This window comes from Macaca mulatta, chromosome 10 (genome assembly GCF_049350105.2).
Source record: "Macaca mulatta isolate MMU2019108-1 chromosome 10, T2T-MMU8v2.0, whole genome shotgun sequence".
Classification (NCBI taxonomy): Eukaryota; Metazoa; Chordata; class Mammalia; order Primates; family Cercopithecidae; genus Macaca; species Macaca mulatta.
This window is the reverse complement of record NC_133415.1, coordinates 102,483,105-102,497,634: the sequence shown is the minus strand read 5'-3', so window position 1 is coordinate 102,497,634 and position 14,530 is coordinate 102,483,105. Positions and strand designations below refer to the sequence as shown.

At 42.6% G+C, this 14,530-nt stretch overlaps 1 protein-coding gene across 3 annotated transcripts in view; it reads left to right on the top strand.

Moving 5' to 3' along the window:
• The window catches only part of B4GALT5 (beta-1,4-galactosyltransferase 5), a 99,555-nt gene that overhangs the window by 65,216 nt on the left and 19,809 nt on the right, over window positions 1-14,530 (top strand). For all 3 annotated transcript variants that reach the window (XM_077951982.1, XM_028828502.2, XM_001103384.5), the window contains exons 3-7: window positions 6,857-6,970; window positions 10,273-10,397; window positions 11,217-11,333; window positions 13,200-13,387; window positions 14,095-14,217. In XM_077951982.1, the coding sequence (XP_077808108.1) occupies window positions 6,857-6,970; window positions 10,273-10,397; window positions 11,217-11,333; window positions 13,200-13,387; window positions 14,095-14,217 (667 nt within the window). The remainder of the gene's footprint in view (window positions 1-6,856; window positions 6,971-10,272; window positions 10,398-11,216; window positions 11,334-13,199; window positions 13,388-14,094; window positions 14,218-14,530) is intronic.

Below are 14,530 nucleotides of genomic sequence, written 5' to 3'. Positions count from 1 at the left end.
TCTGCAGTGTTAGATGAGGCTAGAATGTCTGTCTCTCTGGACATTTGGCAGTACTGGCAATTCTCTCAGAAGTTAGAGGGGCATGCAACAGGACCCCATTTCCACACCACCACTGGTCTGGCAACACAGGATTGCGCTACTTCCGGAGTTGTTGTCTTTGAAAACTGAGTACAGAAGTGAGTTTCACCGTTGGAGGGTGTGTCCAGTGACCCATTATTATTGAACTTGGTGTGCTTTTATTCTCAAATTATCATACGCCCAAATAATTTTTCCTTGCATCTCTCTGGTTAGAACAATTTATTTTTTGTTAAATGTGTTTATTTCTCTAATAGAGTGGAAATCTTTGCCATCAGGGACTCTCTTACTGTTTATTAGATACTTGACTCACATGATTTCATGTAGTCCCTCACAGGAAGCCAGAAGGTAGCTACTTTGTCCCCATTGTAGGGATAAAAGGAACAAGGCACACGGAAGTCATAGAACTTGATGCAGCAGCAGGGTTAGGTAGGGTTTGCTGATTCTCTGACTCCAGGGCCTGTCCCCTGAATCCCAGTAATGGCTTCATTCCTTTTGTCATCTTTGTATTCTTAGTACCTTATACACTGCCTAGCCCATAGGAAGCACTTGGTAAATTATTTTTGTATGCATGCAGGAATAAATTTAACAAGAAAGTGCATTTTAAGTGTTGTAGCATGTTTCTAAGGAAGTCACCATCTTGATGAGCTACTGTGTCACTGGCACATCTTTGGCGAGTAAGTACAGGTTGAGCATCCCCCGTCAGAAAATACCAACTCCAGACTGCTCCAGAATCCACACGTGATAAAACCTTGAGTGCCAACACGACACTTAAAGAAAATATGCAATGGAGCATTCCAGATTTCGGATTTTTAGATTTGGGTTGATCAACTGGTAAGTGTAATGCAAATATTTCAGAATCTGAAAAAATCAGAAATCTGAAACACTTCTGGTCCTAAGCATTTCAGATAAAGGGATACTCAACCTATACTGAAAAGAAAATAGCATTTCAATGAAAGTGTATTGAATGAAAACCCATCATTCTTCTTCCTTTCAAAACAGTGTCTACTTAGCACAGTCAGAGAGGGTATTCTGGGCCCAAGACTGCTGAGACAGTCAGATGACTGACACCTCTGGCTGGATAACTTCTGCCTGGAGCACTGTTGGCTTAATGGTGGTAACCTGGACTATGCACCATCCCCTTCTGAAATAATGCTGAGGCACATACCCACATTCAGCCATCTGCATTAGGCCAAGCATAGCTCAAAAGCCCAGGGTGACATTTAAATAATGCTGATTTTCTTTAAGTTTAAAAGCAACGTGGTGATTATTGAATGAAAACAGACTTTTGGGGATGGGGGCTGTGAATCTGGAAAAAAGCCTGAAGTAGTGACCAGGAGAAGCTTCCTGTTGTCACTGAAAGCCATTGGTTTGTGAGATTGTGAATCTGCAGAGTGAGTAAAGTCATGCTGGTGTCCTTTGTAATCTGTTAGTGGAGTGGGTCATCTTCACCTCTTTCTCCATGGTTTTAGATGTCCAGTCTGTAGTCTTTGATGTGGCTACCCTCCCAGTAGGTAGGTCGTCATTCTTAAATGGACTAACTCTTGAAGAATTAATTCTTTATATTTCACAGATTATTTGTCCCAGTGGCATCTTTCTAGTATCTATAAATTGCCATATTTTTCTCAAGCAGAGAGGCAAGTGTTTGGTCTTTTCTCAGATGGGAGGGGAAAGTGGTGATTCTTGCTGGGGTCCATTGATCAGCACTTCCGGTTCCTTCTCAACTGGATTTGGTAACACAAGGGAGAAGGCAGGTTTTTTACCTCCTCCAGGTATTAGGGTAGCCAATACCAAGCTTAGCTATACATTGGAATTCCCAGGGAGCGTTCCAAAGTACTGATGTATGTCTGTGCCTGACTGCTAGAGATTCTTATTTAATTGGTCTGAGGTGTAGCCTGAGTGTTAGAATTTTGTTTGTATGTTTGTTTTTGTTTTGAGACAGTCTTGCTCTGTCACCCAGGCTGGAGTGCAGTGGCACCATCTCAGCTCACTGCAACTTCCGCCTCCTAGGTTCAAGTGATTCTCCTGCCTCAGCCTCCTGAGTAGCTGGGACACCAGGCGGGTGCCACCATGCCCGGCTAATTTTTGTATTTTTAGTAGAGATGAGGTTTCACCATGTTGCCCAGGCTGGTCTCAGACTCCTGGCTTCAAGTGATCTGCTCACCTCGGCCTTCCAAAGTGCTGGGATTACAGGCATGAGCCACCACATCCAGCCTGGTGTTAGAATTTTTGAAAGCTTCCTAGATGATTCTAATGTGCAGCCAAGGCTGCTGAACCACTGGTGTGAAGCAATGCTGAATAAGCAGCTGCTGCTGGACAGAAATGTTGGTCTGCAAGCCCATGATATCAGCAGCCATTTGAACCTGTAGGTAGGAGTTTGTTGTTTTTTCCCCATTTTCTATCTATTTTTTTTTGAGATCTTTTGACTCACACTTTTTTTTTTTTTTTTTGAGATGGAGTCTCGCTCTGTTGCCCAGGCTGGAGTACAGTGGGGCGATCTTGTCTTGCTGCAACCTCCGCCTCCCAGGTTCAAGCAATTCTCCTACCTCAGCCTTCTGAGTAGCTGGGATTACAGGCACCCACCACCATGCCCAGCTAATTTTTCTATGTTTAGTAGAGATAGGGTTTCACCATGTTGGCCAGGCTGGTCTTGAACTCCTGACCTCAGGTGATCCACCTATCTTGGCCTCTCAAAGTGCTGGGATTACAGGTGTGAGCCACTGTGCCTGGCCTGTTTTCCCATTTTCTTTTTTGAGATGAAGTCTCACTCTATTGCCCAGGCTGGAGTGCAGTGGCGGGATCTCGGCTCACTGCAACCTCCACCTCTTGGATTCAAGCAGTTCTCCTGCCTCGGTCTCCTTTGTAGCTGGGACTACAGGCATGTGCCACCATGCCTGGCTAATTTTTTGTATTTTTAGTAAGAGACAGGGTTTCACCATGTTGGTCAGGCTGGTCTCTCAAACTCCTGACCTCAGGTGACCCACCTTGGCCTTCCAAAATGCTGAGGTTACAGGTGTGAGCCACCATGCCTGGCTTGTTTTCCCATTTTCTAAATGTAAAAGTGGCTGCCTTCGTTGCCCTTCAAGAAGAACACGTCTGGATTTGAAATAGATTAGATTTAAATTAAAAAGCAAAACCGTGGCCGTAGAAATTCAACAGGCTTGTTTTTCTCTCAGCATTTTCCTCATTCAGTAGGTACATGTTTTAGAAGAGTAAGAAGTTGTATTTGGAACTCCAAGGGGTTGAGGTATAACCCCACCCATTGCTGGACAGCTAGCAGGGGAGAAAAACTGGGGCTCCTCACGATAACTGCACATAGTTTTACCAGGTCATGAGCAATTAATTTCCTCTGTCTCTTTCATTTTAAAAGGCCTCTATTGCTGCTGAAAAGCAGACTTTGTTTATTTATTTATGATGGAGTTTTGCTCTTGTTACCCAGGCTGGAGTGCAACAGTGCGATCTTGGCTCACTGCAACCTCTGCCTCCTGGGTTCAAGCGATTCTCCTTCCTCAGCCTCCTGAGTAGCTGGGGTTACAGGCACCTGTCACCACGCCCAGCTAATTTTTGTGTTTTTTGGCACAGATGGGGTTTCACCGTGTTGGCCAGGCTGATCTTGAACTCCTGACCTCAAGTGATCACCCCACCTTGGCCTCCCAAGTAGACTTTATTTTATTTAAATTTTCATTTAAAAATTTTTAAACAAGAAATCAGGAAATTAAGCCACCCCCTCCCAAGATGTAGAGTAAGATTTTTACAATAGAGTTATGCATTTGAGGATTCTTAAAACAGTGACATATTAATTTAGTAATCAGAAGAAAAAATAAATGCTTTTTTTTTTTTGTTTCATGGCAGTTGCTACCAGGTTTATTGTATGATTGTTTGAAGGAAGTAGAAAGGAATTTATCTGTCTTCAAAGAAACTCCAAATAGTGGAATCATTAGAGTTAGAGATATCTTGTCTCTTGCCTCATGTTTTTTAAATTCTAGTTTCCTGATTAGGTTCTAGCTCTAGGGCTTGGGTCAGTCATTGACCAGAATGATTATTATCTTTGTTTTTGTTGATTTATGAAAATATACTTAGTATAATACTTTTGGGAATTTCTAGTGAATGTATTGACTGTGCCACTGTTTCCAGCCGGCGTCTCTTGCCACACGTGATCATATCACAAACACAGGCACGTTTTCTAGTACTTGTGAGGTCTTTTAATTTTTTTCTATAGGAGAATAATTTCATCTATTAGATTCATCCAGAATCTTTCATCTTTAAGGTTCTGTCTTGATTCATGTTTTGTTTGTTTGTTTTTAAGATAGGATCTTGCCCTGTCACCCAGGCTAGAGTACAGTGGTGTGATCATTGCCATTGAATCCTCAACCTCCCAGGCTCAGGTGATTCTCCTGCCTCAGCCTCCCGAGTAGCTGGGACCACAGGCACGCACCACCACACCTGGCTAATTTTTAAGATTATTTGTAGAGACAGGTTCTCAGCATGTTTCCCAGGCTGGTCTTGGCCTCCTGGGATTATAGGCATAAGCCACCATACCCAGCCTGGTTTATGTCTTTATATAAATTAGTCTCTACTATTCTCTATAAATGCAGGCTTCGTGTTTTTCAGGAAAGCTGCTACTAAAAAGGACAGAAAGCATTCTGTTCCTTCACTTGTTAAGACACTGTTAAAATTTTCAAGTTGCCTCTCATTGAATTTTGTCCCCAGAGTCCTTGCAGAGTAGGCAGCGCAGAGTAGGCAGCCGTGTGCATATGTAAAAGGATTCAATGTGTTAGCCATTTGATTCTTGGAAACCTGCTCATAGTGCTTTTTCAAAAATATCTTAGTTGAAGATTCTAGAATTCTAGGGTACAAAGTGAATTTGAACAGGATGTTTTAATTTTCATAGAATCAGCATGAATCCAAAAGGATTTAATATTCTGTGAAAAAAAACAATACAGTATACTGGAAAGATCTCTAATTCAGAGTTTAGTTGGAGCTCTGTCATGCATTAGCCAGGGCCCCCGGTCTGAGTTCTGTGTATGTTGTTCCAGTTATTCATCTGTAGAAAATGAGGTTAGAGGGCCCTCCTCCTACTCTACAACTATAGTACCCTAGGGAAAAGACATGTACCTTCACACTCTTCATATCCACTAACATGACTCTAAAGGGGCATACATACATGAGGGTTTTTAATGATAAACCCCTGAGAATGAGAACAAGAAAGGAGACCACAGCAAAAAATCTTGCTAGGTAGAAGCAGAAGAGCCACTGATAAAAGACTTAACAAACCCAAGAAAACTTGACTGCTCAAAGCAGCAACAGGAAAACCAGCAACCACCTCAGGATCCCCCAGAAACTCAGGAACTAGCAATATTGGAAGTAGGAACAAAGGTGGCAACTAAAATAAAGGGAGATTGAAAGCTGCTAAAAAGCAGTCAGATACCCAGACGCATTTCCTCATCCTGGCAAGAGCTGGAGACTTAATAACCCCAGAGATGGCAAAACAGAGGCTCCTCAACCTGGGGATACCTGACATGACCATAGTATTCGAAAAGATGGGGATTACATATGCCCCAGCCTCTTTCTCTTCTTTCTTAGTTTCAGGATGTTTATAGTCAGGACTCTACCATTCTGGCAGGACATTGGAGTGGATTTCTCTGGAGAATCTGGTCAGACCAGGAGAAAAGACCCAAAGATATGGACCCCAGAGATATCAATAAGAGAAGAGAAAAATGACTGCAAACATGAAACAAGAATATTGTAAGAAATGAACATTCAGGAAACAAGAGCTCTTCAGAGTTAAAAATATCATAGCAGAGATGACGATTAAAGGAAGGTTAGTAAAGTTGAGGAAATCTCTTGGAAAGTAGGGCAGATAAATGGCAAGATGGAAAACTGGATAGAAAAGATGAGACAGTTAGAGGACCAGGAGGTCCCACATCCAACTCCTGTTCTGTATTCTCCAGAAAGGCAGCACAGAGTACAGAAGGGAGGAATCATCACCTAGAGAATACCTCCCTGCGGAAGCACATTTGGCATGGAATACAGCCAGAAGCTGCCACACCTCTTCTGGGAGGATGAAGTTGAGAGAATACCTAATACGTGTCTTAGGAGGAAATGTCTTGTGAAAGGCGTGGTGTTGAATTAGAATCATTGCATATAAAACTGAGCAAACAAAAATTAAGATGCATAACTTCCCACATTTCTCAGCGATGACTGGTACTTAACAGCAGCATCATAATACAAAGACTGAAGATTGTCCTAACCACAGCTATGATATGTGACCGATGGGAGACGGGGGAGAGGAAGGGGATTGTGTGACAGGGGCGGCAGAAGGAAGGGGATAATGTCTTCACCTCCCATAGTGGGAGGTCAGTAGGTAAGACTGAAAACAGAAACATCATGACTAGCCATACAGACTGACAGAGGTGAATACTGAATATAAATGCTGAAATACTTGGCCAAAAGAAGGGCAAGTGGTTCCTTTAGAAAATAGAAATGAGAGGAGGGAGACTGCTGTTTTAAAAATTACATTGAATTACAGTTTACTATAAACTGAGTGCTGCATATAAGCCTATAAAATAATAGGAATAGGAACACTGGTTAAAATATGTCACTTGGGTAACATTTTTATTGATGGGTTCACATTTTTAGCCACATCAAAACGATAGTCTAGAGTCCTGTCTCCTTCCACCAAGTTGATAGCTAAGAAAAAGACTTACTTGGTAGGCGTCTAATAATGGCACGGTTGATTACACATACCAGTCTGATCGGCTGTTTTCCTTTACCTCCCTAGATTACCCTCTTGACTTGAACCACAGTGAAACCTTCCTGCAAACTACAACGTTTCTTCCTGAAGACTTCACCTACTTTGCAAACCATACCTGCCCTGAAAGGCTCCCTTCCATGAGTGAGTAGAGCTCCGGCCTATCTTCCTCTGCTTTTAAAATGGGTAAAGGGGAGGGCACTCTTCATCTTTCTGTCTGCCTAGAGAGAGAATATAAATACCTCCCTGCCATTGGAAACAGGGTTTGTGAAAGTCATTTGTGCTCCTGGCTCCTCTTCAAAGCCTGCTGCAGGGTTGCCTGTGTTCTTGGGTGCCATTTTCTCCCTTTTCTACTTTTTCACTCTTTCCTTTGCACTTGCTTGTCCTTTGTAACTTGGGTTCTGTTTGAACTTCCTAGAGAAAGTATGAATACAGTCATTCATAGCTTAACAATGAGGGTGCTTTCTGAGAAGTACATCATGAGGTGATTTTATTGTTGGGGGAACCTCCTCGAGTAGACTTCCACAAATCTCGATGACGTAGCCTGCTGCACCCCTAGGCTGTGTGGTATGGCCTGTTGCTCCTAGGCTGCAAACCTGTGCAGCATGGTGCTATACAGTAACTGTAGCTCAGTGGTAAGTATTTGTGTATCTAAACATAGAAAAGGTACAGTAAAAAATGACGTATAAAAGATAAAAAATGGTACAGCTGTGTAGGGCGCTTACCATGAATGGAGCCTGCAGGAATGGAAGTTGCTCTGGCGAGTCAGTGAGTGAGTGAATGTGAATGTGAAGGCCTGAGACATGACCGTGCACTACTGCAGGCTTTATGAACACCGAACACTTAGGCTGCACTACATTTATTCAGAAAATAGTCTTCTTTCTTTAATGATAGATTAACCTTACTGTTATACCTTTTTACTTTATAAACTTGTGAACTTTTAAAAAGTTTATAAAAAGTTTTTTAAAAAACTGCAGCCTCAAACTCCTAGGCTCAAGCCATCCTTCCGCCTCAGCCTCCTGAGGAGCTGGGACTACAATGTGTGCCTGTTGTCACACCTGGCTAATTTTAAAATTATTATTATTATTTTTTTAAGAGATGGGGTGTTACTTTGTTGCCCACGCTGGTCTTGAACTCCTGGCCTCAAATAACCCTCCCACTTAGGCCTGGGCCACAGGCTGCAGTGTGCCATGATTGCGCCACTACACTCCAGCCCGGGCAACAAAGCAAGACCCTGTCTCAAAAAAAAGGGTAAAATAACGATTTAAAAATAGAGTATAATAAATATATAAACCAGTAGCATAGTTTATTATCATTATCTGGTATAATGTACTCTACATAATTGTATGTGCTATACTTTTTTTTTTTTTTTTTGAGATGGAGTTTTGCTCTTGTTGCCCAGGTTGGAGTGCAGTGGTGCAGTCTCTGCTCACTGCAACCTCTGCCTCCCAGGTTCAGGTGATTCTCCTGCCTCAGCCTCCCGAGTAACTGGGATTATAGGCACCTGCCACCACGCCTGCCTAATTCTTGTATTTTTAGTAGAGATGGGGGTTTCACCATGTTGGCCAGGCTGGTCTCGAACTCCTGACCTCAGGTGATCCGCCCACCTCAGCCTCTCAAAGTGCTCGGATTACAGGTGTGAGCCACTGCTCCCAGCCTTGTGATACACTTTTATATGACTGGCAGTGCAGTAGATTTGTTTATACCAGCATCACCAGAAACACTTGAGTAACACAACAATGTTATGGCAGCTATGTCATCACTAGGCAGTAGGAATTTTTCAACTCCATTGTGATCTTATGCAGCCACCGTATATGCCATCCATCACTGGTGAAAATGTGAAAACACGTGACTGTCTAGGCAGTCAGCTTTGTCTTTTTTGTATAAATCTCCCACTGATTGTAGTGCTTGGTCTTAGAGGTGGGGGTCTCACTATGTTGCCCAGGCTGGTCTCGAACTTCAGTGCTCAAGCAATCTTCATGCCTCAGCCTCCTGAGTAGCTGGGACTACAGGCATTAGCCACCATGCCTTGCAAGTTATTGTTTTAACAAAGTGCTAGTTAGAACAATTCTTAGATCTTTTTGTTCTTTTTTTTGAATCTCATGTAAGCTAAAACAAGGATAGTAAACTCTTACACCTTTCCTATACTTTTAGGCTTCTTATATGGTTCCCCACTTCTTTAAAAAAATTTTTTTTAAAGAAGTGAGATCAAGAAAAGGAAAACCTTACATTTGCAAAGTTGAGTTTTATTCTCAAACATAGTGAAAATAGAAGAAAATGTTAGAAATAGCCATGCATGGTATTTGAACATATTCTCATCCATATATGAATAATTAATTGTAAGTATGTAAGTTGTGTTGGAAGCCTTACTGTTTCATTTGCATGTCTCACCACTCATATATAGGTTTTCCCTTTAAAATCTGCGTTTGTCTGCATCTAGATGTAAGCTTAGTTTGGGAAGGCTAAGATTTGTGTATCAGAAATAGGCATTGACAGGCCTAAAACTAATGTTATCAGTTCATTGTTTTAATAGCATTTATTGATTGTTACTGTACCACTTCCTGACTTTCAGATGCATTCTGAGTTAGGACATAATCACTCAGGGTCCTGACCCACTGGTGAATGGATTGAGAGAGGTAGTGTGTCTGCACTTGCATCAGGAGCAAACCAACATGACTCTAAGCTCAGCTACTTTTCTCCTTCTACTCAGAAAAGCTCAGCTGCAGCCAGGTGCAGGGGCTCACAGCTATAATCCCAGCACTTTGGGAGGCCAAGGTGGTAGAATCACTGCGGCCCAGTTGAAGACCAACCTGGGCAACACAGTGAGACCCCGTCTCTATTTATTAAAACATACTAATAAACAAAACAAAAGAAAAGAAGGCTGGGCGCAGTGGCTCATGCCTTTAATCCCAACACATTGGGTGGCCCAGGTGGTTGGATCCCTTAAGGTCAGGAGTTCGAGACCAGTCTGGCCAACAAGGCGAAAACCCTCTCTATTAAAAATACAAAATTAGCTGGGTGTGGTGGCGTATTCCTGTAGTCCCAGCTGCTCAGGAGGCTGAGGCAGGAGAATTGCTTGAACCCAGAGGCAGAGGTTGCAGTGAGCTGAGATCACATCACTGCACTCCAGCCTGGGCGACAGAGCAAGACTGTCTCAAAAGAAAGAAAAGAAAAGCTCAGCTGCTGTTTTACTTTAAAGTCTTCATTTCTTACTGGCCCCTGACAGAAGCAGAACTCTAAAGTCTTAATTCCTTGATTTGCCTCTTTACCTTGATAATAGTGAGGAACTGAAATGCAGTGAGATGGAAAGCAGAGGAAGGGACTTCCATCCTTGCTAAAAACAAATCAGCTGAAAAAGCATTGTACTTCTCCAGAGACTAAAACCTCGGGCATAGGGAAACCTATCATTTTCTGATCTCTTAATCCTTTTCCCCCTCTCTATTCAGAGGGCCCAATAGACATAAACATGAGTGAAATCGGAATGGATTACATTCATGAACTCTTCTCCAAAGACCCAACCATCAAGCTCGGAGGTCACTGGAAGCCTTCTGATTGCATGCCTCGGTGGAAGGTAGGGTGTGAAGTCAGAGTCAAAATGCTGAGAAACCCACCTGGGGTTTGCCTTTGGTCCGAATAACCATGGGATTAGCTAACCAATGACATTTTGTCATTTTCATCCTACCACCCCATGCAAATGTAGAAATATTTTGGAGGAATGGGTTTCCACAAGGACTCTTTTGTAGACACAGAAATTTGCATTATTCTGATGACCGAGCAAGACCCTTTGGTCTTCCTGCCAGGAATATTAACAAAGCAAGGGGATGAGGCATTGGTGGTCTCTACTGACCCATTTGCAGAAGTCATCTGCAGAGTCAGTGCTTCATGCCTGTCCTCCATTGGTTACTACAAGATTAGTGGATTAAAAAGCAAAGTTATCTGACTTGACACTGAGATTTAGTGTTTTTCTGCCTGACCATAGTCAGAAGACATCAGTAGTTTTCGTTAAGCTGTGACGCTGGCTTAAGTCCATTCTTTCAACAAGAATCTATTAAAATGCAAGGGGAAATACTGTTTTGTGAAGCTTGTTTTAATTGTAAGTTTATAAATGTATTTTTGTCACAGTGTAGAATGTGTGTTTTCCTATGAGTTATGGCCTAGAATAAATTGTAGGCCTACTATGTACCATAAGGTATGGTATATGTAAGAATAACATTCATCTAGGTCCAAGGACCAGCTTGCCAACATAGATCTTTGTTTAGAGAAAGCTGAGGACAATGTAGCCAGCCTCCCAGAACTCCCATGGGTTGGTCAGCAATTCTGCAGGGGTGTCCTGCTAAGGAGTGAAAGCTGAGAGTCCTAACTGTGCTGCTTTTGCGGTGATCCTCTCCAGGTGGCGATCCTTATCCCCTTCCGGAATCGCCACGAGCACCTCCCTGTCCTGTTCAGACACCTGATTCCCATGCTCCAGCGCCAGCGCCTGCAGTTTGCATTTTATGTGGTTGAACAAGTAAGTGGTCCTTTCTTTTCCTTTCTTCTTTCTCTTCTGAGACGGCAGTTTAGGATGCTGCAAGCTGATCCACTGTTGGTGTGAAGAGCCAATAAAACTGAAATCTTAGGATTGAGTTGCCTGACATTTGAAGGGGAGCAGAGAGCAATTCTGTGCTCCTGGTTCTAGATGTTTGTTGCCCAGTACTGGTCACACTTGAATCCAGGAGAGAGCTTTGCTCATGAACAAAGGCCTCTTGTGTGGTGGTTTTGTTGGTGCCTGCAGGCTCCAGACCCAGGAAGTTTCCCTTAAGGTAAAGAGCTGCAGCAAGGTACAGCACAGAGGATGTGGCCTTGGAGTCAAGAGACCTCAGTGCTTGTCATGTCTGCTTTTAATCAGCCAAGTGGCCTGGGACATTTGCAGACTTCTCTAAGCCTGAGGGTTTGGTTTTGTTTTAATCTTAAAAATATTGGTAGTGAACCAGATATAGAGGTCACAAACTGAAGAAGACCACGTGGCAAATTCAGTCTGTAAATCTTTTTTTGTGTGTGTGTCCTGCATATTTTTTATTTGCCTTTAGATGGAACATGACGGTCCTACTGTGGTTTTCTCTTGCCTGGCCTAGTTTATATGTTTATATTACTGACTTGACCTCTGTAGGCGTTTTGAAGTATGTGATCCTTGAACTAGAAGTGCTGTATCCATAGATAAACAAAAGGTTGACAGATTTCCCTGAATATACTATACTGATCGTCAGCCTGAGGGTCTGTTGCATGCTTACCTCTCCCTATGGGCACAATTTTGAGTCTCATAGTCTGAGTTGCTCTTAAGTGTCACCCTGGAGCTTGCCTTATATTGGAGTGAGAAAGAAGGGCTGAGCACCACTGTTCAGCAAGGCCGGGCATCTGGGAAATGTTAACGGTCTATCTGCCGGTCCTAAGTTGGGTATTTTGATAGTGGCAAGGGGGAGTCAATGTAGCTGTAATACTAATTAGGCTGTCAACTGATTTGAACTGATATCTTCATGAGCCTCTGAATTCTTTGTCCATGGACTTGAGTTCCTGGCATGTTCAGTGGCTATTGTCTTAGTTAGATCTTAAAAATAAAACAAGACAAAACCAAAAACCACTCTTTGTATTAGATTTGGTTTATGAACAGTTAGAGATTGGTTAATATACTGAAGAGAATGATTGACAAGTGGTAAAGAGTAGATATGGTAATGTTGTCTCTTTGTGGAGCGAGGTATTCTTCTAAATGCTGTTATATGGTTGAATTTCTGCCTTCAGTAGCCTTGGGAAAGAGAAGCTTGGGTTTGCTACCACTTACATTTTTAAAGAAACTGGGGCCAGAGGTCCAGTGACTTTTTCTTTTTCTTTTTTCCTTTTTCTTTTTCTTTTTTCCTTTTTCTTTTTCTTTTTTTCCTTTTTCTTTTTTTTTGAAGATGGAGTCTTGCTCTGTCGCCCAGGCTGGAGTACAATGGTGCGATCTTGGCTCACTGCAGCCTCCGCCTCCCGGGTTCAAGCAATTCTCCTGTCTCACCCTCCTAAGTAGCTGGGATTGCAGGCATGCGCCACCACGCCTAGCTAATGTTTTTGTATTTTCAGTAGAGACGGGATTTCACGATGTTGGCCTGGCTGGTCTCGAACTCCTGATCTGCCTGCCTTGGCCTCCCAAAGTGCTGGGATTACAGGTGTGAGCCACTGTGCCTGTGCCAGAGGTCCAGTGACTTCTGGGCCACACTGTGCGTTGATGTGTGGTGCTGGACCTGGTTACACTAGCCCAGTGATCATTTCCAGTTGGTTCTAATAAACTCTTCTTTAGGCACAGCAAAGATAGCAAAGATTTTGCTTCAAGATTCTTTTGAAAATAAAGTTCTGTTTCTTTTAGGTTGGTACCCAACCCTTTAATCGAGCCATGCTTTTCAACGTTGGCTTTCAAGAAGCAATGAAGGACTTGGATTGGGACTGTTTGATTTTTCATGATGTAGATCACATACCAGAAAGTGATCGCAACTATTATGGATGTGGACAGATGCCGAGGCATTTTGCAACCAAATTGGATAAGTATATGTATCTGTGAGTATCATTTCCTCTTAACTAAAGAGGCTAAATCTGAAAGAATGGTGAGCGATGTGAAGAGGAAATCTAATTAGCTGCAACCTAGATGCCCATCAGCTGATGGATGGATAAACAAAATGTGTATATCCATACAGTTGGAGTACTGTTGGGCAATGGAAAGGAATGAAGTACTGATACGTGCCAAAACACGGATGAACTTCGAAAACATTAAGTTAAAGAAGCCAGACACAAATGGTGTATCATATGTATCATATGATTCCAGGTATCTGAAATGTCCAGAATAAGCAAATCTATAGCGACAGAAAGTAGGTAAATGGTTATAAGGGGCTAAGGAGGATAGGGGGAGTAGGGGCGATTGCTTTTGGGTGCAAAGCTTTGCAGGGGACAGTGATGAAACATGCTAATACAGATTGTGGTCATGGTTGCACAATTCAGTGTATAAACTAAAACCATTGAATGATATACTCTAAATGGGCGAATTGTGTGTGGGTATATCAGTTATATCTCACTAAAGCTATTAGAAATCGGTTTGCAAAAATTAATTTTGCTCGTTTGATTGATACATGTCAGCATGAGGAAGCAAGTACATATGGATCGGGTCAGGAGCACAGAGAGCACTGTTTTTAGTTCTCAGATGAGAACCTTTTAGGGAAAACAATTACCCAATAGCACACAGATGATTGATGTCCCACATCTCCTCCTAGGCTTCCTTACACCGAGTTCTTTGGCGGAGTGAGTGGCTTAACAGTGGAACAATTTCGGAAAATCAATGGCTTTCCTAATGCTTTCTGGGGTTGGGGTGGAGAAGATGACGACCTCTGGAACAGGTACCTCTACCCTTCTTTTGTTGTCTTCTAGAAATGCTACCTTAGACTGCAGACCAGTGCTATCCAATAGGAATGTAATGCAAGCCAAGTGTGTAATTTAAAATGTTCTAGTAGCTACAGTTTAAAAGGTTAAGAAAAAAAAAATGAAATTGACCAGGTGTGATGGCTCACACCTGTAATCCCAGCACTTTGGGATCACTTGAGCCCGGGAGTTCGAGGCCACAGAGAGCTGCCACTGCACTCTAGTTTGAGTGACAGAGTGAGACCTGTCTTAAAAAATACACACACATAGGCCGGGCGCAGTGGCTCACGC